The sequence below is a fragment of the Anomaloglossus baeobatrachus genome, chromosome 6 (assembly GCF_048569485.1).
Source record: "Anomaloglossus baeobatrachus isolate aAnoBae1 chromosome 6, aAnoBae1.hap1, whole genome shotgun sequence".
Taxonomy (NCBI): Eukaryota; Metazoa; Chordata; class Amphibia; order Anura; family Aromobatidae; genus Anomaloglossus; species Anomaloglossus baeobatrachus.
Genome location: NC_134358.1, coordinates 239,167,441 through 239,193,771, shown reverse-complemented (window position 1 = coordinate 239,193,771; position 26,331 = coordinate 239,167,441). Strand labels below are relative to the sequence as shown.

Genomic DNA, 26,331 nt, shown 5'->3' with positions numbered 1-26,331 from the left:
CTTTTTGCCACTCGTGTATCACGGTCTCAGCAATACGAGAGCGACTATACTCACGTTCTTCATGATGTTGCATCTCCATGCTGAGATTTTTGTTTGGTCTAAGGCTAGAGTCACACTAGCGTATGGCATGTGAAGCAGGAGCATCAGATGCGATATGCTAATGACCCTCGGCTCAGGATCTGCTGTGAGCGTAAGCCGAGTGTCAATCGAACGTGACCAGATCTTGCGATCGGGTCACAGCTGTGAAGCTGAGCGCTGAGGAGGAGAGGGAGGGGTTAATCCCCCCCATCTCCTCCATTGTCAGCCTGTGTATATCGCACTGCACTGGGATAACATCCGAGTGCAGTCCGATGTTTCTCTCGCACCCATTCACTTGAATGGATTGCGAGTGATACAGCTCTCGCAGAAAATCGCAGCATTTTGCGACTTTTCTTGCATCCAGATTTTGTATGCAAGAAAAGCTGACCAACTGCTCCCCCTCACTGACTAACATTGGTCAGAGTGCAATGTGAGATTTTCTTGCATTGCACTCGCCCGTTTTTAACGATTGTGTGAGCATGCCTTAATGGTCAAAGTCGCTCTGTAGTACCAGCCTTAAAATGGTTATCTACCTTTTTCTTACTTTTTATAAGAGAGCCAACATGTTATAAAAATAAATAGTAATAATAAGGAAGATAGTTAACTATCGATCTCCTGCTGCCTGGATACCTTGCCTACTCCTTTGGCAGAGAAGGCACACGACTGCTGCAGCCAATCATTATTGATGATGAGTTGGTCACCCCTGTGACCACTGTTTGGCAACAACAGTCATGCATCATCCCCGCCCTCACCTTCTGTCAACGCCCCCTACTGGCTACGTACTGCTCCTACCTTTATATTTGAGTTTTGGCTAAAAAAAAAAAGCTAGTACATACAGAAGACTGAGCCATAAGTCCAATGGGGACCAAGTCTGTAATAAACAGATACATTTTCTACTGTTTCTATAATTATACTTTGCTCTATGTATCAACTATCGTAAGATCATTGATTCCCAGCCAAGCTTCCTTGGAACACTGAAGGATTCCCAGAAGACATCAGCAGCATTAGATGCCACTATAAAGCAGCGATGTCAAACAATCCGCTCATAAGTGCTGGGCATGGGTACAGGCAAAGCAATTACCAGATCTCAAAGTAAATGTTTATAATCACATACGTCTTTGTCTTTTTTTCCAGGCCATTACATTCGAGATATCTGTATCTATGGATCGGGGGACCTGCACTGGTTAATGAATTCCAAAAGCATTTTTGCCAACAAATTTGAAGTGAAATCTTATCCCCCGACAGTGGAATGCCTAGAAATAAAGATCAGAGAGCGAGCGCTAAATCAGAGTGAGGTCACCGCGCTGCCTGACTGGTACTTGTAAGCAGAACACTGTGCACACAACCTTGCATGAAGAATTGATAGATCTGCTCTAATAAGGAAAAGCATTGAAAAGTAAACATCTTTCTCTTAAGAACTATCCTTAAAAGGCAATTTGAGGCCAAGAAGCAGATATCATCAAGAAACTTCGTCTTGCCAAGACACGAGTAAAACTTTAATTAGTCGAAACACTTATATATTATAATTTCTTCGACAGTTGTAACATGCTATGTGTATAAGTTGCTGCTAAAAGATGTAATTCTATGGAAAGGAATTGCATCCTTGTGATTTTGTGTTGAACAGTACTGTATGAGCCATATATTAAAAAGAAAACCAAGCCCCATGCAACATACGTTTACTGTACCACCGCATCTGTTTACACTCTGGACAATGAAGTGTTAAAAAGGAAGGATGATTAAACTGCAACAAAACCACTGACTTTTCGAAGTATACGAAAACATGTTATATCAGACATAGATAGTGGGAAGAAATCGCTGTTACTTGTTATGGCGCCTCCTGGTGTTCTTTTCATGCCCTGTCAGACCATCCATCTAATATAGATAGCCTTAGGGTTATCAGAGAGTGTCTATGTGCCCACGCTGCGGAAAATGCGCGGATTTTGCCGTGGATTTCTCGCAGAAAAGCCGCGGATTTTCCAGAAATCTGCAGCACTGCTACTCCCCAGCCATTTCTATGGCATTTGGGAAATGCTGTGCCCACGCTGCGGATTTTTCCGCAGCGAAAATCGTGCGGATTTTCGTGCGGAAAAATTTGCAGCATGTCAATTATTGTTGCGGATTTTCGTGTGGATTTTGCCTATTCAACTGAATTAAAAAAAAAAAAAAAAAATCGCAAAATCCGCAACAAAATCCGCGTCAAATCCGCATCAAATCCGCACCTATGAAAAGGTGCGGATTCCGGGGGAAAGCTGCGGATTTTGATGCAGAAAAATCCGCAGATACAGAGTCCCGTTGGCACATAGCCTAAGGGTATGTGCATACCTTGACTTTTTGGTGAAGAAATTTTCTGCACCAAAATCTGCACTCTGTGTCGGAAAAACACACCAAAAGACGCATGTGTGATATGTTTTTTGATGCGTTTTTGTGCCATGCGTTTTTTTTTCACACTGAAATCAATGGCTACAAAACACGGGGGAAAAAAACACACCAACAATTCATATGCTGCAGATTTTTTCTGCACCCGAAATTGCAAGGAAAAAATAAGCACAGCACTTCAGAATTCTCATTGACTTTGCTCGCATTTTAAGAAACATGCGTTTTTGTCACAAAACTGCACCCAAAAAAAATGCATAAAAAAAGTACCGTGCGCACACAGTCTTACAATGCGTGCACACGTTGCGTTTTTGCAGCATTTTTGAATGAAGATTTGTCACAAAACCTGAAGGGAATCCTGATGCCAGCAAAGTCAATGAGAAACCTGAAGTGTAGGGCACACGTTGAGTATTTTCCTCATGCATATTTGGGGCAAAAATAAATGCAGATTTGGTGCATAAATTTTTTTTCAGCAGTTTTTCTGCAGATTTCCCCTATATTGGGCTATGTGCGCACAGTGCGTATTTCGCGGCGTTTTTGCGCGTTTTTCGGGTGCGTTTTTGCCCTCAAAACTGCATGACTTTGCTTCCCCAGCAAAGTCTATGAGTTTTCATTTTTGCTGTCCGCACACAACTTTTTTTTTTAAGCTGCGTTTTTGAGCTTGGAAAAAAAAATGGACATGTCAATTCTTTCCTGCGTTTTTCTGCGTTTTACGCCCATGCAATGCATTGGAAAAACGCAGCAAAACGCAGAGATCAAAAACGCAGCAAAACGCAGCAAAAAACGCACCAAATCGCGGTAAAAACACATGCGTTTTTGACGCGTTTTTTTCGACGCGGGTGCATTTTCGTGCGTTTTTATCGTCCAAAAACGCACAAAAATGCAGCGTCAAAAAAACGCAGTGTGCGCACATAGCCTTAATAGGAAAAATCTGCAGCAAAAACACCGAAAACACGGCAAAAACACACGTTATTGCCACTGCATTTTTCCTGCCAAGAGATGCAGAAATTTCTGCACCAAATACTTAACGTGTGCACATACCTTAAGGACACAGCTAATTTTGGCTTTGAGACATCATTTTTTTCTATCACTGTGTTCCAATTGTATTTATTTTTTTTTTCTTTTTAGTAGTAATGGGCGAATCCAAACTGTAAAGTTTGGGGTCTGTACTGAACACATAATGTTCGTGCATACAGTTCCGAACAGGAGTTTTCCTGGGAAGCTCGTGTTATAGTCGTGGTCCAGGGGCTGTAGAAAATGAGCACATTAGTAAAAAACATTATAATTGTACTTACCGGTCCCGCTCAGCCGCTGTCTCCCGGCCGCTTCTGCTTCCGGGTCCGATCATTAACTTCCAGTGGTATTCACTGAACTGCTCGTCACTCGGCAGTTTTCGGCTTTTTTCGTCCGTGTTCGCCGTGACGTCAGGGTTCACCTGAGTCCATGAGCCATGAACTCAATTGAACTTTGACTGTCGCTTTGCGACTCTCATAACGGTATCACTCGACAAGACGCACACTCTCCTTACAGAAGCGACTTGGCTGCATGTATTTCCATGCAGCTGAGGCGCTCCTGTCAGGAGAGTGTGCACCGTGCAGGATGATACCGATGTGAGATTCGTACAGTGACAGTCAAAGCAGTAGTCATACGTAAACCTCAGCTGTGCACTCGGGTGAAGTCTCTGACAGCTCTCAGCTGAGTCTGTGAGCAGACCTGTGTTTGTCTCCTACAGATGTAGCAGAGCTGAAGATGCTTGCCCGCCTTTGGACTACATCAGAGGATTTTTTGGGGGTAATAAAGATGGAGTCCTAAATGTCTTCTGTTTTATTTCCAATAAAATATTTTTTTTCTCTGTGTTGTTGTTTTATTTTACTGTTAAAATAACAAACAATCACAGACGCTGTCAGAGTGGGCATCACTGATTGGATGCTGGAGTAACCTGAAACCAGCCCATACATTCTAGCATCTAGAGTATATGGGCAGATTACAGGTTACTCTAACAGCCAACCACAGACGCTCATTCTGAGTGACAGTGTCTGAGATTAGCTGTTAGGTCCCTCACACATATAGTACTGTAAAAATAAATAAATAAATAAATAATGTAAACAAATGACAAAGCTCTCCGCGGTATTTTTGATTCTCCGTGCAGATAAAGCGGACAGCTACAAGCTTCCACCCCCAACCTGCCTGGCGGCAATCAAAATACAGGGAAGCCCAATAATTTTTTTTTAATTATTTCAAAAAATAATAATAAAAAAAATGTGTGGGCTCTTGCCGTATTTTGATGGCTAGTCAGGTAAAACCAGGCAACTGGGGGCTGGGATTCTCCGCATTCGCCCCTGGAAATGGTGCATTGTTTCATAGCGCCATTTCCAGGCGCTTTACCTGGTTTGTCCAGCGGCCCTAATAGCGGTGGCACACTGGGTAATAAAGGGGTTAATACCAGCTTTGTATTCTCAGCTGGTACTAAGCCAAAAATTCATGGTGTCACGCTAAATTAGACATGACCACCATGAATTTCTAGTAAAAAGTAAAAAGAAAAACACAACGCATAGAATTTTTTTTATTAGAAATAAAATTAAAAAAACATTTAGAGACTCCATCTTTATTATAAAAAACATCCTTTGTCTGTTGTAGTCCACAGGGAACGCAATGTCAGTTCTGCTTTATCCCTCTGTACAGACAAACGTCTATACAGAGCGAGAAGCAGGCTGACAATGACAGTCAAAGTTCAATCCATGGCTCAGCCATGGACTCGAGTAAACCCTGACGTCACCGCGAACACGGCCGAAAAGAGCTGAAGATTGCTAAGTGACGAGCAATGCAGTGCATACCCCCAGAAGTTAATGATCGGACCCGGAAGCAGAAGCGGCTGGGAGACAGCGGCTGAGCGGGTCTGCAGGGCGCATCGCGGGAGCAGTAAGTATAATGACAATGTTTATTATTAACTATATTCTTTATTTTACAGACCCTCGCGCCCCATCCCATAACTGTTAAGTCCAAGTTCGGGGTTCGGAGGCAAGTTCGCTTTATCTCAGAACCCAAACTCAAACTTAACAAAAAGCTCAAGTGAGTCTCCAGAACACGAACATCGGGGGGTTCACCCATCACTACTTTTTAGCTTTTCTGACCATCTGCAGACTTTTTACTCAGGTAGAGTTGAATATTTCAATGGCACCATTTTGGAGTACACATTACTTTTAATGTTTTGATTGCTACAGTATAAATTGCATTTTATTTCCCCTCCTCGCCGAGTGCTGCTATGAATGTGGTGATACCAAATGTACATCGTTTCATGAGGTTTACATGCTTGCAACATAAAAACACACAAAAAAAATCAAATTTCTTTTTTTTGTGGCACCACATTGTGAGAGCCATAACTTTTTATTTTTCAATCGATGGAGTTATTTTTTGCTGAACTAGTTGTCACTTTGGCTACAAATTTCATCATTGCTTATGTGCGTGTTCGTTTTATGCTTAGGTTGTTATGGTTGCAATAATAGCGATATTTTTGTATTGAACAAAGGTAAGGAGAAAAGTTTTACCTCCTATGTTTTTTTATATTGCAAAACTTTTTCAATTTTTAGAAAGTTCTTATTTAGTATCTTTAAGGGCCTTAACAATGTGAATTTATTTTGATTGTTGATTTAATACACTGCAATACTCCAGTCGGCCATGTTTGGATGCCTGTTTAGCCTCTGGCAGGGCTTAAAGGGAATCTGTCAGCAGGTTTTTGCTACCTCTTCTGAGAGCAGCATGATGTATGCAAGAGCTCCTGAATCCAATGATCTATGACTTAGATTACTGGGTGCAGCCATTTACACACAATCAGAAGTTTTAGTTTTAGTCATGTAGTAGAGTTCAGAGGGCTGTCACTTCCACCCCAGGCTCTCAATAGATATTGACATTGACAGCGAGGTGTCAATAACAGCAGAAGGCAAGCTGGGCTGATGTGCATGTGACTTTGTAGTCCTGCAATGATAAGAGTCCTGTTGCTTAAGCAAACAGCAAAATAAACAAAAGATTGGACAATGACAAGACAGGCATGTCTGAATTTGCTGTGTTAACTCTTGCAGCATGCTGTGTTCAGCTTACATAGAAAAAACCTACTGACAGATTCCCTTTAATATGAAACTTCACACATTAATCCTTTGGACCCTATGTTGTTATAGCAACTCAGCAGCACTCCACGACTGAGTCACACAAGCATCTTTGGGAGGCCTCTCTCTCTGTTCACTGCAGCACTGGTGGAGTTAAAGGGTTATTCCCAAAAAAAGCAAGCTTTTCCTTATCTGAAAGATAAGGGATAACATGCTGATTGCTGCAGTTAGGGTACCATCACACTTTAGCGACGCAGCAGCGATCCCACCAGTGATCTGACCTGGTCAAGATCGCTGCTGCGTCGCTACATGGTCGCTGGTGAGCTGTCAAACAGGCAGATGTCACCAGCGACCAGTGACCAGCCCCCAGCCAGCAGCGACGTGCAAGCGACGCTGCGCTTGCACGGAGCCGGCGTCTGGAAGCTGCGGACACTGGTAACTAAGGTAAACATCGGGTATGGTTACCTGATGTTTACCTTAGTTACCAGCGCACACCGCTTAGCTTAGCGTGTGCAGGGAGCAGGAGCCGGCACTGGCAGTGTGAGAGCTGTGGAGGCTGGTAACGAAGGTAAATATCGGGTAACCACCTTGGTTACCCGATGTTTACCTTGGTTACAGCTTACCGCAGGCTGTCAGACGCCGGCTCCTGCTCCCTGCACATTCAGGATTGTTGCTCTCTCGCTGTCACACACAGCGATGTGTGCTTATCAGCGGGAGAGCAACAATAAAAAAACGAACCAGCACTGTGTGTAACAAGCAGCGATCTCACAGCAGGGGCCAGATCGCTGCTCAGTGTCACACACAGCGAGATCGCTAATGAAGTCACAAAAAACGTGACTCAGCAGCGATCTCGCTATGTGTGAAGTACCCCTTATCCTTTTCAGTGTTTTGTTGGACCCAAGCAATCAGGGGATAACTTGATTTTTTTTGTAAAAACCATTAAAGCTACCAGGATTCTAGTTATCTCCAATCATGGCCATTGCTACAAAGTATCAGCTGTAATATATGCAGTGACAGCCATTGTAATAATGCGCCATTTAGGGTGCTAATGGCTGATCACAAGCTGTAAATGTACATGAGTGACACCTGTGTGCCCATTACATGACCCAGGGCAGATTATTAACCACTGGAGCTAAGTGGGAGCTGGGTTCTATGGGCAGATTTTCCCGGTAGACCTGTGTGATAGGTGGAGAATCCACAGGTAAAAAAAACACATGGAAAGCATGTGATTCGCACCTGACTCTATTAGGCTAGGCACGCACTTTGCGTTCACCTACTTGCAGTTCCAGAAGCACAGTTTTCCCCTAATTGATTTGACCAAAGTTGCCTTTTTCATTATTTTAGCGCTGAAAATGCATGCGTTTTTACCGCGTTTTGGATGCGTTTTCAGCACTTTTTACCTGCGTTTCCACCTGCGTTTTGATAGATGTGTTTTGTACATCAAGACACTGCTAAATAAAGTTAAAATATTCAAACTTATTGAAAAAATGGGAAAAAAAGGATCAAATCTATATTAATAGGAAAAAACATGAAAATTGATTAAATTAATGATTTTATAGCGGTAATCTGATATTTTATGGATAAATAGCAATAATTTATTGAATTTCTTATTTTTATTTGACGGACTATGTTTGTGTGTAAATGGACATATGATATCATTATTTTGATGTCCAAAAAGCATGTTTTCTGCACATAAAAAGCAGGTAAAACGCAGAAATTTGCAGGATTCTTGGTTTTTGCAATTTCTCATTGACTTCAATGTTAGCAAAACGCACCTAAAATGGCAAAAACAACTGACATGCTGCTTCTTTGAACGCATGGTTTTTACCACAAAATATGAAAATTAAACGCAGCGTTTAGAAACGCAAAGTGCGGTCTAGAAATCCCCATTTTCCATAGACTTTGCTGTGAAATCAAAACGCATGCCTTTTGGCATGAAAAAGGTGCTTCTCAAAATGGACCTAAAAAGCACCTAAAACGCAGGTGGAAACGCAAAGTGCGTGCCTAGCCTAAATAAGTTTTGTCAAAGCTAAAAAAAAAACAGGAGGTATGACATATCAAAAAGAGACAAAAACCGCAGCGTCAAAAACAAACTATGTGCGCACGTTGCGTATTGTCATGCTGAAAATTCTGCAATGATTTGGCAGTGCATGTGCGTTTCAAAACGCAGCCGATATGGATGTATTGTGATTGCAGAATTGACGCAGAATTCATGCGTTCTGGATGCTTTCTCTCCCAGACAGAGTGGGAAAAGCATCCAAAGCGCACAAAATAAGTGACATGGTGCTTTTTTGAACGCAGCGATTCGGCCACAAATTTCAGCATGCAAATCTCTGCATTCTAAAACGCAACGTGCGCATGGAATTTGCACAAGTTACATAGACTTTGCTGGGGACGCAGAACGCATGCGTTTACTCTGCAGTGCAAAGCGCTGCGTAAATGCATGGAAATACACAAGGTGTGAACATACCCTAATGTTTCAAAGCAAACTTTCAAGACATCTCAGGTCCCTTCATCAGGCATGGTATGGATTATAATTTTGTTCTTCTCACTGAGAACATTCAATAATTTTTCAACTGGCTAACATGGCACCAAAACGTGTTCACTTGTAACATACCCTAAGACACACAGGTAACTTAATAGGCGCAGAAATGGTGCAGAAAATCCACAACATTAAAAACTACCCGAATACGAATAGTGGCACACCTTATTATTTGTCGCTGATAAACAGCTCCAGTATTTACTGCTCATCGTGTGATGAGAAAGAGTGGACAGAGGAGATAATTTTGGGCGGCATGGTGGCTCAGTGGTTAGCACTGCAGTCTTGCAGCGCTGGGGTTCTGGGTTCAAATCCCACCAAGGACACCATCTGCAAGGAGTTTGTATGTTCTCCCCGTGTTTGCGTGGGTTTCCTCTGGGTAATCCGGTTTTCTCCCACACCCCAAAAGACATACAGATAGGGAATTTAGATTGTGAGCCCCAATGGGGACAGTGTTGTCAATGTATGTAAAGCGCTATGGAATTAATAGCGCTATATAAAATGAATAAATAAATACTATGTGTCGCATGAAAAGCAGCATATTTAGGCAACACTTCTGTTTATGATAGTCCGTACTATGTAGTAAACATGGACGTATACATATAAGAACAGTTAGGTATCACTATAACTCTTTTTTCCAGTTCTGCTTCCCCACAGAGAGCTCTATGCACTGATATTGCCATTTTCAGATTTTTTTCTAAAGTTTTGCTGTAACTAGAGTAGTTTTATATTTCACTTCTACTAGGCAACGGCCACGCTGAGGCTTTTGATTGCAACATGCCTTTGGAACTGCGGCCTTTCCATTGTTTCACTGCACAATCATGTAAAGAGATTTTCCAGTTTACAGAAAACACCTATCACACAGCTACAGCTTAAAGACAAACAAACTGTTCTTTACTCACCCTTCGCGGGTCAAGCGATGAGTCTTCACCACTGTTCCCAAAGTCTTTTTCTGTCTGCCACAATGATATCATGTGGAAAGCGCTGCAGCCAGTCAGCTGAGCATCTCTGAGCGGCAGTGTCATCAATTCGAGCTCCTAAGCTCAGTGATTGGCTGCAGCACTTGTTGAAATCACATCAATCACCAAGACCGGCGGATACTCACCTCTGTGCTCGGAATGCGTGTGTTTGGCATTGCCGTAACTGTACTGATGAGGAGAATCATATTGCAAAGTTGTTTTTACCACAAAATGTACACCATAAAAACGATTACCCCCAAAAAATGTCTCAATTCTGGGGGGTTCACAGTTTCTCCACATTTGGAATTTTTTCCCTATTTTACAGTACCCTATGTGGTAAAATTAATGGTGCCATTCGAAAATACAACTCGTCCAGCAAAAAACAAGCCCTCAGATGTCTACGTGGACAGAAAAATATAAAAGTTATAGCTTTGGGAAGAAGAGGAGGAATAGACAAAAATGCAAAAACAAAAACTGGCCGCGTTGTTAAGGGGTTAAGTGATTGTACAGGGAAACTGTGAAGAGACCACAGGACACAGGGCTGCTCCGGTCAAAAGCCGCACATTACTGCTGCATGTGAACGCATCCTAAGATGTCCTGCCTTTTCTCTGTCTGCATCATTATAGTCAAGCACATAAGCCTGAATCACATTTTAGGGCTGCTTCTCACTTGCGAGTTTCTCGCAGTAGAGCAATGCGAGAAAATCTCGCATTGGAATCGGACACATGTTAGTGAATGATTCAGCTCTCATCTGCGATTTTTTTCTCAGTCCGAATTGGACTGAGAAAAAAATCGCAGCATGCTGCTTTTTTTGCGAGTTTCTACTGCGAGTTTCTCCAATGCAAGTCTAGGGGAGCATGTAAAAAATAGGATGTCACGGGACGGCACTCACCATCCTAGTGACATCCGATTTTCTAAATACATTTCTCGCATGTTTCCTAAAACACTGGAAACGAGCGATGTCTCCCAATGTCTGTCAATCACTATTCTCTGTCAGTCGGTCTCTCCCTCTCGGTCTCTATTCTCTTTCTGTCGGTCCGTCACTATCTCTGTCCCTCTCTCACAGTCTGTCGGTCATTTTCCCCTCCTCTCTCATACTCACCGATCCCCGATCCCCGGCGCGGCGCTGCACGGCTTTCTCACTGCTGCGGCGGCTTTTACTATTTTGAAAAAGCCGGCCGCTCATTAAACAATCTCGTATTCCCTGCTTTCCCCGCCCACAGGCGCCTATGATTGGTTGCAGTGAGACATGCCCCCACGCTGAGTGACAGGTGTCTCACTGCACCCAATCACAGCAGCCGGTGGGCGGGTCTATACTGTGCAGTGAAATAAATAAATAATTAAAAAAAATGGTGTGCGGTCCCCCCCAATTTTAATACCAGCCAGATAAAGCCATACGGCAAAAGGCTGGTATTCTCAGGATGGGGAGCTCCACGTTATGGTGAGCCCCCCAGCCTAACAATATCAGCCAGCAGCCGCCCAGAATTGCCGCATACATTATATGCGACAGTTCTGGGACTGTACCCGGCTCTTCCCGATTTGCGCTGGTGCGTTGGCAAATCGGGGTAATAAGGAATTAATGGCAGCCCATAGCTGCCACTAAATCCTAAATTAAACATGTCAGGCGTCTATGAGACACCCTCCATGATTAATCTGTAAATTACAGTAAATAAACACACACACATGAAAAAATCCTTTATTAGAAATAAAAAACACAAACACATTCCCTCATTACCAATTTAATAAGCCCCAAAAAGCCCTCCATATCCGGCGTAATCCACGGACCTCCAGCGTCACTTCCAGCATGAAGGTGACAGGAGCTGCAGAAGACACCGCCGCTCCGGTCACCTCCAAGCAGCAACTGAAGACAGCCGCGCAATCAGCTGAGCTGTCACTGAGGTTAATCGCGGCCACCGCTGGATCCTCCAACAGTGACAGCGGGTAACCTCAGTGACAGCTCAGCCGATCGCACTACTCACCTCAGTTGCTGCTTGGAGGTGACCGGAGCGGCGGTGTCTGCTGCAGCTCCTGTCACCTTCATGCTGGAAGCGACGCTGGAGGTCCGTGGATTACACCGGACATGGAGGGCTTTTTGGGGCTTATTAAATTGGTAATGAGGGAATTTGTTTGTGTTTTTTATTTCTAATAAATGATTTTTTCATGTGTGTGTGTGTTTATTTACTGTAACTTACAGATTAATCATGGAGGGTGTCTCATAGACGCATGACATGATTAATCTAGGATTTAGTGGCAGCTATGGGCTGCCATTAACTCCTTATTACCCCGATTTGCCAACGCACCAGGGTAAATCGGGAAGAGCCGGGTACAGTCCCAGAACTGTCGCATGTAATGTATGCGGCAATTCTGGGCGGCTGCTGGCTGATATTGTTAGGCTGGGGGGCTCCCCATAACGTGGAGCTCCCCATCCTGAGAATACCAGCCTTCAGCCGTATGGCTTTATCTGGCTGGTATTAAAATTGGGGGGGACCGCACACCATTTTTTTTAATTATTTATTTATTTCACTGCACAGTATAGACACGCCCACCGGCTGCTGTGATTGGGTGCAGTGAGACACCTGCCACTCAGCGTGGGGGCGTGTCTCACTGCAACCAATCATAGGCGCCTGTGGGTGGGGAAAGCAGGGAATACGAAATTGTTTAATGAGCGGCCGGCTTTTTCAAAATAGTAAATGCCGCCGCAGCAGAGAGAAAGCCGTGCAGCGCCGCGCCGGGGATCGGGGAACGGTGAGTATGAGAGAGGAGGGGAAAATGACCGACAGACTGTGAGAGAGGGACAGAGATAGTGACGGACCGACAGAGAGAATAGAGACCGAGAAGGAGAGACCGACTGACAGAGAATAGTGAATGACAGACATTGGGAGACATCGCTCGTTTCCAGTGTTTTAGGAAACATGCGAGAAATGTATTTAGAAAATCGGATGTCACTTGGATGGTGTGAGTGCCGTCCCGTGACATCCGATTATTTACACGCTCCCATAGACTTGCATTGGAGAAACTCGCAGTAGAAACTCGCAAAAAAGCAGCATGATGCGATTTTTTTCTCAGTCCAATTTGGACTGAGAAAAAAATCGCAGATGAGAGCTGAATCATTGACTAACATGTGTCCGATTCCAATGCGAGTTTTTCTCGCATTGCTCTACTGCGAGAAACTCGCAAGTGAGAAGCAGCCCTTAGGCACTGATGAAGCCACTGAATGAAGGGTCAAGCGTGATATAAACCCTTAGGGCTCATGCGCACATAACTGCTGAATATTCTGCAGTGATGTGACAGCACATGTGTGCTTCAAATCGCTGCAGAAACACTGCGTAATGGATGCAGTTTTTTTGTAGAAAAAAGCCGATTTCATGCGCTATGGATGCTGCCCCCACCATAGACAGAGTGGGAGCTACATCCATAGCGCACGGAATAATTGACATGCTTCTTTTATGAACGCACGGATTTGGGTCAAACTTTTAGCACCCAAATCGCTGCGTTCATAAAAGCTACGTGCGCACGTGTCATGCACAATTTTCATAGACTATGCTAGGGACACAGGAGGCATGCATTTACGCTGCAGTGCCATACACAGCGTAAATGCACGCAATTACGCAACGTGCACATGAGCCCTAAGTGTGCCTCAGGCATTACATTACAGATTTACCTATCTTAGCTATCTAATATTGTAAGAAAAGGACAGTATAACTTGCAATTTAATTAATTCCAATCAATACCTGATGCAAGACACAACATGGTAAGGCTCTGTTCACACTCCTTCTAGGCTACCATGTTATTTTTGAAGGCAGTCTAAATTCTGTTTGCGATGTAAAAATAAAATGGAATTCCATTACAATATATGGTATCAGTCAAAACACACCAGTGTCTTGTCAAAAGATGGTCTGGCATCCCGATCATGGCTCTATGGAAGCCATGGCAATAATATGAGCATAGCCCGAATGTGATTGTCATCCAGTAATTCTAGCCATAATTCAGGCATTACGGTTTGTTATCCATAGAAAGAGCATCAGAAATAAGTGTCACGACTCAGGTATTCAATCAATATTAGATATGACGCAAGACGTGAACACAACGCGGCATTTAAAATGAAATTGATTGTAACTGCATTGTGATGGCGGTTAATGGTGGAAACTAGAGAAGAGGTGACTGTGCAAACAAGCACAGTAAATAAACCAACCTTAAATATCTGACATTTTCTTCAGGGTTAACATTGTCTATTCAGAATTTAATTTGACGATATCAATTTAATTGTCCTTCTGATTAATAACTAAAACCCTTCTGCTATACGGTTGACGTGAAAATCGTATCAGAAATTAAATATATAAATATATAGTAAGATAATCCAATCAAATTAATAAATATTGAAAGGTTCCTTCAAGGTGTTGTCCACTACCCCTGTTTATATAACATAATACTTTGTGTATAATAAAAATAACATATACTCACCTCCCGCACTAGTGCTGTTCTGGTAATATCAGCGCCGGGTCTCCCAGTCACTATTGTGCCATATGAGCCCTCAGGCCACCGTTGGACAGCTGCACGCTCACTTCTACTTCTACTGCTTGTCCAAGGGTTCACATGACATAATGTTATGGAAGCCCCTGTGCCGACATCGCCGGGACAATTTTTATTTTACAAGGTAGAATACTTTTTTGAAAAATCTAAATGTAAATTTAGAAAAATCAGATTAAGGCCCTGTGCGCACGCTGTGGATTTACCGCGGATTTTGCCGCAGAAAATGTGTCTAACATTGCTGCAGTCATTCCCCTGCAAATCCTATGAGTTTTAAAAAATGCTGTGCGCACACTGCGTTTTTTATACCCGCGGATATTCTGCTACGGAATTAATGAGCATGTCACTTCTTTTCCACAGGTTCCTGCGTTTTTTGCCATAGATAATGGTAAAAATCTGCAGGGACCAACCTGCGGAAAATCCACGGACAATCCGCACAAAATCCGTGGCAAACCGCAGTAAAACCACATGCGGATTTCGCTGTTGTTTTGGTGCAGTTTTTTACCACGGGTGCAGGATTTTTTAAGAGGGTCCGGTTTATTCTTAAGAAAAAGGCACTTTCTAGTGCGCACATAGCCTAATACTTAAGGCCCTGTCACACACAGAGATAAATCTGCGGCAGATCTGTGGTTGCAGTAAAATTGTGGACAATCAGTGACAGGTTTGTGGCTGTGTACAAATGGAACAATATGTCCATGATTTCACTGCAACCACAGATCTGCCAAAGATTTATCGCTGTGTGTGATGGGGCCTTTAAGCTCGATATGGGGGAATGGTGTGACAATATATTGACAAGCTATTTTCCTCTTTTTCCCGTCAGTATATTTCTTTCTTCCTGTCTCTGCCATGATGGGCTATCCCTCTAACAATACATGTAGCGACAATTGGTGGACATACATAGGTAGAAGTTGGCAAAAATGGCCATTTGTGACCATATTAGACATTTTGCAGCTGTTTCGATGAAATGAGCAATCATCCGTTTTGACCGATGACCAACCAACGACCGTTCATTGTTCAAAACACCAGTTGGGCATGATTTTTGGGGGCCGATAATATTCACTAGCTGGATTATCAAAGATAGTTCAACATGGTAGAAGTAATTTTTCCTTACCACAAACCATTAATAGTTAGTTGGCCCATTTTCGCCTAATGTGTAAGGGGGCCTTTCCTCTACCACGTGTATTACGATACTATGAGTATACTATAAGTTGTTTTGAGACAAAACAGATTTAAATCTGTCCACGATTTCCAGTTAAACAGACCTACAATGCTTAGCATCTGGAAAGGCTTTGCATTTTACAGATAGTTTCTGTTTTTCCTTGGATCCCAAAGAAGAGAGAAGCAAAAAGATGAATCTCTTACGTTTCACTATTGCACTGAGTAACCCCAAATTGTAGAATGAAAATTTAATTCTGTATATTACTTTTGTGACTGTGATAATACGTGCTCCTTTTATATGTATCTAACGCAAATGAATACACTGTACAATGTGATCGATTAGAGCTGTAAAACAGTTCACTAATGTGTTATTACGGACAACATCTTCTATATAAAACAAATGCTGCTGTATATTTATTTTCATAAAATAAAGCTGATATAAAAATTATAGGAATGATAAATAAATTGAGACATTAAAGGAAATCTGTCGGCAGGTTTGTGTTATGTAGAGAGTCTGATTCCAGCAATGTATCACTAAAGCTATGTTCACACGTTGTGTTTTTGCTGCCGCCAAAACCTGCTTTCTTGAAAGTAAAAAAAAGCTGCTTCCAAAAAATAGGTTTTGCAGTTTTTTGTTTCACTTTTTGGCTGTGTTTTTGGTATGTCAGCTCTCTACAGTACATGCTTTATAAAGTTACGGTAGTTTTTTTCAACAGGAAAACAGCAAAAATGCAGCAGTTGCTTTTTTGCACTTTCTCATTGCTTTCATGCCCTAAATAAGTGACATGCTGCATTTTTAAACGCAGAGATTTTGTCAAATTTTTGACTCTCAAAACGTTGCGTTCAAAAAAGCATCTTGCGCACGGATTTGGCATGATTCTCATAGACTTTGCTTGGAAAGCAGAATGCATGCATTTTGACAATGTGACGCTGCAGCTTAAAATGCTGCAGAAACGCAAAAAACCCCCCCCCGCTTCGTGCGCACATAGCCTTAAGCTGGTGTCACACACAGCGACAACGACAACGACGTCGCTGCTACGTCACCATTTTCTGTGACGTTGCAGCGACGTCCCGTCGCTGTCGCTGTGTGTGACATCCAGCAATGACCTGGCCCCTGCTGTGAGGTCGCCGGTCGTTGCTGAATGTCCAGCTTCATTTTTTGGTCGTCACTCTCCCGCTGTGAAGCACACATCGCTGTGTGTGACAGCGAGAGAGCGACGAAATGAAGCGAGCAGGAGCCGGCACTGGCAGCTGCGGTAAGCTGTAACCAGCGTAAACATCGGGTAACCAAGGGAAGACCTTTCCCTGGTTACCTGATATTTACCTTCGTTACCAGCCTCCGCTCTTGCTGCCAGCGCCGGCTCCTGCACTGTGACATGTGGCTGCATAACGCATCGGGTAATTAACCCGATGTATACTGTAGCAAGGAGAGCAAGGAGCCAGCGCTAAGCAGTGCGCGCGGCTCCCTGCTCTCTGCACTGCGACATGTAGCTGCAGCACACATCGGGTTAATTAACCCGATGTGTACTGCACTTAGGAGAGCAAGGAGCCAGCGCTAAGCGCGGCTCCCTGCTCTCTGCACATGTAGCACAGCGACGTTATGATCGCTGCTTCTGCTGTGTTTGACAGCTAAGCAGCGATCATAACAGCGACTTACAAGGTCGCTGTTACGTCACCGAAAATGGTGACGTAACAGCGACGTCGTTGTCGCTTAGTGTGAACCCAGCTTTAGTCTGGCAGTAATAATTTGCTACTGATAAAAGACTGATTGTGTTGAAAGTAAAGCAAGCTGCTGAGCAAGTGATACATACCCGGAATCAAGCTCTCTGCAGCTATATTATGCTGCTCTTGGATTAAATAGCAAAAACCTGCTAACAGAATCCCTATAATAGCTTTGATCATATTAGATTTCAATGTAAAAAATATATAGATGTGTAGTTTTAAGTTAATCTTTTATCTTTCTAGCCATTAGTCTATCCCAAGACACAAAAAAAAATGGTTGGTTTGTTTAACGGCAGTCTATAGTCTACCTTGTAGTCTATTGGCAATAAAGGGATTGGCTCATTTGGGAAGGTCCCCCAGATATTTGGCTGCTTTTGTGGCTGTGTTATATGGTGACCATTTAGTTTAATTGTCATGCATGTAAAACATAGAGAGCCAGACACTGCAACTGTCAACTAAGGCTGCTTTCACACTTGCGTTGGACGGCTTCCGTTGCTATCCGCCGCTTTGAGGAATTACGGTAACCGTTGCAGGAAACCGTTTTATTCCTCAGACTTCTATTAGCTACGGATAGCAACAGATGGCTTTGCGTTGCATCCGTCAGCCGACGCTGCGTTGCGTCCACCTGGCGGATGGAACGCTGCATGTAGCGTTTTTCTGTGCTTGGCGGACTGTCAAAAAAACGCAACCTGCAGGTTTCCGTCGGCGTCTGTTGTTTTTATAATGGACGCTTATGGTGGCGGGTTCTGTTAGAATCCGTCATTTGACGGATTCCGCTAACGCAACCGTCTTTACACAACTGCGCATGTTCAGATGTGTAAAGTCAAGAAAAGAAAACTATAACAGATTGCGTTATTTTTTACGATCCGTTGCATCCGTTACACAACGCAATGCAACGGATGCTGTTCAACGCAAGTGTGAAAGTAGCCTAAGGCTCAAGGTGTGGGGGGATCCTACGGAATAGCTGCCTTAGACCCTGTGCGTACAGTGCTTTTTTTGCTGAGTTTTTGCTACTTTCTGTGCAGGGTATGTGCGCACAGTTTTATTTCTCCAAGGAAAAACTCACCCTCTGACAGAAAACTGCACCTCTGCCTGAAAAAACGCACGCGTTTTCGTCTGCGTTTTTTTACATTGTCAATCAAAACATGCAGAAAAGAAGTGACATGCTGCTTCTTTTTTCTGCAACCAAAACTGCAAGGAAAAAAGAAGCAACGAGCGTACAGTCTTTCGGATTTCTCATAGACTTTGCTGGGGTAGGTCATGCATGCAGTTTAGGACCACAAACTGCAGCAAAAAAAAAAAACCAGCGTGCACATAAGGCCTTAGTGGGTTAACTAAATTAACCTTACAAGACCACTATTTCCATATGAATTTGTTTTGACACACTATGTTATTTTATGATTTCTTTTACTGACGTGTTATAAAAGTATGTTCATGAAAAATCTCCTAATTTCCAAACATATAGGATCCCATACCCCTAAACCTGAGAGTATAAGCTTCATAGGCACTAAAGTATTAATGGTTTACTATGTAAGCTTAAGCTTTTATAGCTTGAATAAGGTTTTCAGAACACATAATTTGGACTGGTAAGAATTGGTTGGGGTCATCCCATAAGTAACTTTTTGACTCCATTACTATATAGCTATGTAATAGTATCTAAATTTTATATGTAATCTTACTTCATTCAAGTGTTTTTCATGATTTGCTTTCCTTCACTGAGAATAGACATATGATTTATCATGTTTTCTGCACTATTATTGGAATCTGGTGAAATGTTAGTGACACATAGTTGTAACTTATTCTCATTTTGTTCTTATTTACACTTTAAGTGAATTGTGTCGCACGATTTTCATGATTATTTAAGTGAAATATGCTTTTAATATATAGTTACGTTTATGAGAAATAAATATATTTGTATTATTCTATTTTTATAAATAACCTGGATTGTTACAAAATGTCTTATTATTGTTGATTTATTGCTTAGTTGAAAATCAAAGTGATAATTTAATTTAAATACAATGCCTTCATTTTACCAGGAAAACACTTTTTTGGGGCTGTACATTCCTGGGTTAAATCTGACTATGGCTAAGTGCGCACGCTGCGGATTTACCGTGGATTCTACTGTGGATTTGCTGCAGAAAATGTGTCTAACATTGCTGCAGTCATATCCCAGCAAAACCTATTGGTATAAAAAAATTCTGTGCGCACACTGCGTTTTTTTATACCTGCGGATTTACCCGTGGAATTTCCGCTGCAGAATTAATGAGCATGTCACTTCTTTTCTGCAGATATCTGCGGTTTTTGCCATAGATGATAGTAAAAATTCGCAGGGACTGACCCGCAGAAAAACAACAGCAAAACCGTGACACGTCAAATAGCGTAAAAAACGCGGGTGCGGTATTCTGCCAGAGGGTGCGGATTTTTCTTAAGAAAAGTCCATTTTCTAGTGCGCACATAGCCTATAAGTCCCAACATTATGTTATTTCCCATATCTCCAGCCTACAACAAAAAGGGATGACATCTAGACGGCCATATCAGAGGTATTGCTAGGGGTTCAGCTCAAGACAGGGGAAGCGAGGGGGGGAAGGCGGGTGGGAAGATGGGGTGTGCAAAGATCTGAGTGGACCCCTATCCTGGTAACCCTGATTACAAGTATGGTGGTGCAGCCTAATTGTGCGTACAAAGGAACCTCAGCTGATGACCATGCTGTTACAGAAATTAAATCTCTATACAAAGGCCGACACCGATATTACCAACATACGGTGTCTATATAGTGGTAGATACGAGTGCTGCAGAACATATAATACATTGCAGTATACAGACAGTGACTTACAGCTGATGTTCTTTCTTATAAGTTGTTCACTTTTCCATCTAAGGGTACTTTCACACTTGCGTTATTTTTTTTTTTTGCGCAATCAGCTGTCTTGGGAAACAGCGGAATCCGTTAACGGATTCCGCTGTTTCCCATAGACTTGCATTGATGACGGATTGTGCCAAAAGTGGCGAGCGGAAGCAACACTGAATGTAACGTTAAATGCTTGCGTCAAAATGACGCCGACCAGCGGATTCTGTTGCTTCCGTTAAAATTTATAATGGTTCCCTATGGTAGCGGATTCCGTTGCTAAGTGCTTAACAATGGAATCCGCTGCTGGATTCCGTTAATTTCTACTGAGCATGCCCAGAATGAAAAAAATGAAAAAAGACAAAAAAACAGAGCCAACGCATTCCGTTAGACGGACGCCTAACGGACGCCAAACGGATGCAACGGTCAGTTATTTCACAGGAATCCGCTAACGGATTACTGTGAAATAACGGACCCGTTGCATCCGTTGACACCACAAAAATAACGGATGCGTCAAAACGACGCAGCAACGGACCCAGCGGATTTCGGCCAACGCAAGTGTGAAACTAGCCTGACCCAGACCGACATAAGATCTTCTCCTGCCACAACAAGGACTCATCTAACGTCTCATATTTCCAGCACCATCCCCACCTATTCCCAACCTACACAAACTCTTCATCCTACTGATACCTCAATGTATGTGTTCTTATTACAGAACATGCTGTGCAGCACAATAATACTGCTTCTCTTACTGCCCCACATAATAATCCCCACATTAGTCCTCACACTGTATGATGGCCCCACCCTGTATAATGGCTCCCATAGTAGCCACCACATTGTATAATGGCTCACACAGTAGCCTCCGAACTGTATAATGGCCCTCACATTGAATAATGGTTACCACACTTTGAGAGCCCCCACACTGAATGAGGCCCCCAATAGTAGCACCCAAACTGTATAATGGCCCTCACAGTAGTTCCCACACTGTATAAATCCCCCCCAACACTGTATAATGGTCCTCAAACTACATAATGGTCCTCACACTTTGAAAGTCCTCACTCTGCATGAGGGACCCCACAATAGCTCCCAAACTGTATAATGGCCCCCAGAGTAGCTTCAGCACTGTATAATGGCTCCCACAGTAGCCCCCACACTGTATAATGGCCCTCAAACTGTAGAGTGGTCCTCACACTTTGAGTGTCTTCATCACACTGCATGACGGCCCCCACAGTAGTCCCCAAACTGTATAATGGCTCTCACATTTGCTCCCACACTGTATAATGGCCCCCGCAGTAGTCCTCATAATGTATAAAGGCCCACACACTGTTTTATGTCCCCCACACTTTATGAGGATCACCACACTATATAAGGGACCCCGCAATAATTTCCAAACTGATACCCACATTAGTTTCCACACAGACACATTTAATTCAATGAGTGCAACATGTATCTTACATGAATAATTCATGATTTATTGCATATCACTTGATCCTATGTTGTTGTATAAATTATGACAATGGAAATGTTACATGTACAGTATTGTTGGTCAGGTTACTATGTTGAATACAGAACTACATTGAAATTATATTTGTATATATGTTTGACCCCATAGGGATGTGTTTCACAATATAGGATAATGTAAATATATTTAGACCACCCTCCTAGCAGAAAAATGTGTGAAAAATGCATCAATTTTGGTGCTTTTTTCTGCCAGAAAAATTTCTGCAACTAAATGCTCAACGTGCACACATTGCCTAATCCAGTAATCTGGCATTGACTTCAATGAGTTCACCTGAGGTGAGTTCCCTGAGTTCACTTGAAGTCACAGCTGGGGTAGAGTGGTAACCGACAGCTGTGACCTCAGGTGAACTCACTGATATCACCACTCTCACAGTTGTGGCTCTGTCAGTGTCTCACAGAGGCTGGAGTGACTGGTCAGGTTTTTTAATACTATAGCGAACTGCGACCACAGGAGGTAGCAGAGCTGGGATTGTTGTGGGATATCATGTTGTGGATTACGTTGGACCTGCAGGGGTGTTTTGGGGGTTAATAAATTCGAGAAAGGGTGTTTTTTTGTTTATTTTTTTAAATAAAAGCTTTTACTCTGTGTTTTGTGTTTATTTCTTTTTACTTACACAAATAGTAATGGGGTCTCATAGACTCCTACTTATTACTAATCCAGAGCTTCGTAGAAGCTGTGATCTTTTTGACAAATCACAGCTGTTATTAACCCCTTATATTACCCAGATTGCCACCGCTGCAGGGAAATCGGGATGAGCTGGGTAAGCGCTAACATTGACACATCTAAAGGATGCCCCAATTCTGGGGCGGCTGTGGGCTTCTACTTTTAGGCTGCGGAGCGCCCAATAACCATGGACCTTCCCAGTCTGAGAATGCCAGCACCCAGCTGTCTGCTTTATCTTGGCTGAGTATCAAAATTGGGGAAGGGATGCAACTCCATTTTTTTTAAAAATCATTTCAATAATTAAAAACCCGCATGAGGTCCCTTGTATTTTGATACACAGCCAAGATAAAAGCACACAGCTGGGGGCTGCAGACTCCAGAAGTCTGCTTTTTCTGCGTTGTATATCAAAATACAATTGGAACTTGTTTGTCACATTGGGCTTTTTTTTTTTTTTTTTTTTTTTTTTGCCTTCCTCTGGATCAACATGTTAGGCTACGGGTTGAACTAGATGGACTTAGAGTCTCCCTTCAACCTTAAAAACTATGATACTATGATACTATGAAAATATGGGGGGACCGGGCATGATTTTTTCCAATTAGTTGTTTAATTTTACACTCTACTTCGGGGACCAAGACAGCTAGTGTGAGGGCAACAAATCAGAGATGCCCGCACAGAGGGTGGGTGCACACTCTGACTGCAACCAATCACAGACACTGTCACAGAGGGTGGTTGGGGAAGCAGGAAATATTCATAAAGCTTAATGAGCAGACCAGGAAACAGTGTGACAGCTGATTTGAAACTCAGTAAGTATAACTGTACTGCTTTAGTCTCCATTTTGCTTCCTTTTGCAGCCCCCCCAATGCTTACCACCATTTTATAGCACTTAAAAGGGAACCAACCACCGGGATTTTGCTATACGAAGTATAGTCAGTGCCATACTGAAACTAGGATGCTGAATCCCAGCATACCTTTTGTTGAAAGATCGGATGCTTGATTGCTGAAATATCTGTAATCAAAGTTGCAAAAATGCACTTTGATTGAAGTGTGCATTGAGGGTGGGACTTTGTGGGTCAGGTCCTCTGTGTATATTCCTCCTCCTGCGCCTTCTATTGCACGCCAACTGCAGCAATTGAGGTGTGGCGCTATATTTAAATAAGGAAAAGGGGGCATGCAATACAAAACGCAGGAGGAAGAATATACACAGAGGTCAAAACTCACAAAGGCTTGCCCCCGATGCACACGTCAATAAAAGTGCAGTGCATTTCTGGAACCTTGATTACAGATATTTTGGCAATTAAGCATCAATCAGCTCTTTCAACAAAAGGTAAGCTTGGATTCAGCATCTTAGTGCCAGAATGGCAATGTCTTTACTTTATATAGCAAAATCCTGGTGGTTGGTTGCCTTTAAGTTTGGGTCTGCATAGATTTTTATGACATTCGAAGTTCGTGGTCAAGTTCAGGGATGTCTGGTCTCAAACCCGACTATTTTTTATAAGTCCAGCTAGTCCCATCGAACCCGAACATCTGCAAGTTCGCCCATCTATACTAACAATTGATCAACATTACCTCGTCATTATGAAGCTTCAAGCAGGATGTTGCCAGATGGGAGTGGCCACTGAGTGTAGAGTGTCACAAAGTGTAAGCAGCAGGTTTCAACAGAGATAAGGCTGCTTTCACACATCCGGTTTTTGCAGTGCGGCTCAATCCGGCTCAAAAACCTATGCAATGGATGCGGCGAAAAAAAAACGATCCGTTGCATAAGTTTTTCCATGCGGCCCGTCCGTTTTTTGACGCATGCGGCTTGATACTGAGCATGCGCAGTGCAAAAAACCGCATCAGGCCGCCGGATGCGGTTTTTGCCGCAGGACGACGCATCCGGCGTCCATAGGCTTGCATTGTAAATCGCGCCGCATCGGCGCGATGCGGTTTTTTTGCCGCACAAAAAACCATGCCAGGCAACGTTCCATCCAGCCGCCGCATGGGCTAAATATGCCGCATCCGGCAAAGTCTGGACGCAACGCAAGGCCATGCGGCACAATACAGCACTAATGCAAGTCTATGCGGAAAAAACGCAACCAGTGACAAAAAAAAAACGGTTGCTTTTTTTCTGCAAAGCGCCGTATTGTGCCGCGTAGCAAAAAACGGATGTGTGAAAGCAGCCTAAGAGTAACAGAAAGGCAGAGAAGTGGATGTCCTTTGACCACACCCCACACTAATGACCTCTTCTTTCTGAGCAACACCATTTGTAACTGAATAATGAGTGCCACACAACTGCAAGCACATTTATGGGAGCTAAAAGGCAGCTAGCTAAGTGTCATGTCAGACAACTTGAAACTATTAGAATGAGCGTGGTCTGCATGCTAGATGACCTGCAAGGGTGACCACACCACCAGGCATAGGCATCATTGTCTTACTGGATGAGGGACCAATGGGCCTCAGGGCTGTTCACTAATAAAAGTCAATTCACACGGAGTAGAAATGATGGTCGCCAACGATGTTAGAGATGCTAAGGAGAGCACTATATATCAGCCACCATTGTTGCCAGATGAGCCTTTAGTGGTGGTGTTACAGTGTCGGCAGGTGGGTCTAGTAAATACAGAACTGCCCTACACTTTGTGAATAGTAGAGTGACTTAATTAATCCAGTCATTGTTCCTCTGCATGAACAACACAGGCCTAATTCATCTTTCATGGACGGCAATGATCCAGCTAATAGAAATCGCATCATTAGGGAACGGCTGCTGGAGACCGGGGTACCTCAAATAAAGCTGCCTACACTTGCTCCAGACCTGAATCCTGTAAAAAACATATGGGATCAACTAAGCCACCATGTACAGGTTTGTAACTCTGTTCTGCAGATGACCTTAATGACATGAGGGCCACACTTCAACAATAGTGGGATGCCATGCTTCAACAGCTCGACTTGTGGACAAAATGAGACATTGTTGTGAAGCTGTAAGGCTGTGTCCACACTTTGCGTCGTCCTAGTTGCAGTTCTAAACGCACCCTCTGGCAGAAATTGCTTTTGCCAAAGTTGCTTTTGACCATAAAATCGCAGTAAATACGTGTGCGTTTTTTACCGCGTTTTAGCCGCATTTTTAGTGCTTTTTACCTGCGTTTCCATTAAAGTCAGATGCATTTTGATTACAAAGACACTACTAAATAAAGTTTTGACATACAAACACTATGTAAAAAGGAAAAAAAAAAGGGAAATAAATATAATTATTTAAATGATAACGAAAATAGTTGTATTTAATATAATTATAGCGGTTTTATACTATTTATCGCTAAAATTCCAAGAAATTATTATTTTTCATTAATTTAATTGTCGGACTATGTGTGTGTAAAGGGACATATCATTCCATTATTTTGATGTCAGAAACGCATGCTTTCTGCAGCCAAAAAGCATGTAAAAAGCTGGAATATTGATGTTTCTTGCTTTTTACAACTTCTCATTGACTTCAATGTTAGCAAAACGCAGCCCAAATGGCAAAAACAATTGACATGCTGCTTCTTTGAACGCAGAGTTTTTGCCCAAAATTATGCAAATTAAACGCAGCATTATGAACTGCAAAGTGCGGACAAGAAAACCACTTTTCCCATAGACTTTGCTGGAAAATCAAAACACATACATTTTGGCATGAAAATGATGCAGTTCAAAACGCTGCAGAAAAGCAGGTGAAACGCAGGTGAAAACGGAAAGTGCGGACACAGCCTAATTGATGTCCAAGGCTACATAACAAGTTACTGAGACATTTACATTTTTCGGGGGGTATACCCACCACTGTAGTTGGCTTTTGTTTCAATAAATTGTTTGAGATGAGGAAATCGCCATTACATGCTTCTACC

The 26,331-nt window shown here is 42.8% G+C and overlaps 2 protein-coding genes across 2 annotated transcripts in view; both read left to right on the top strand.

Annotated features, from left to right (window-relative positions):
* Positions 1-5,226, top strand: part of LOC142243145 (N-acetyllactosaminide beta-1,6-N-acetylglucosaminyl-transferase-like) — a 141,867-nt gene extending 136,641 nt beyond the window's left edge. The window contains exon 3 of the mRNA XM_075314760.1: positions 1,213-5,226. Within this exon, the coding sequence (XP_075170875.1) occupies positions 1,213-1,403 (191 nt within the window). The 3' untranslated portion in view covers positions 1,404-5,226. The remainder of the gene's footprint in view (positions 1-1,212) is intronic.
* Positions 1-26,331, top strand: part of TMEM14C (transmembrane protein 14C) — a 425,910-nt gene that overhangs the window by 262,833 nt on the left and 136,746 nt on the right. The gene's annotated exons all lie outside the window — the stretch shown is intronic.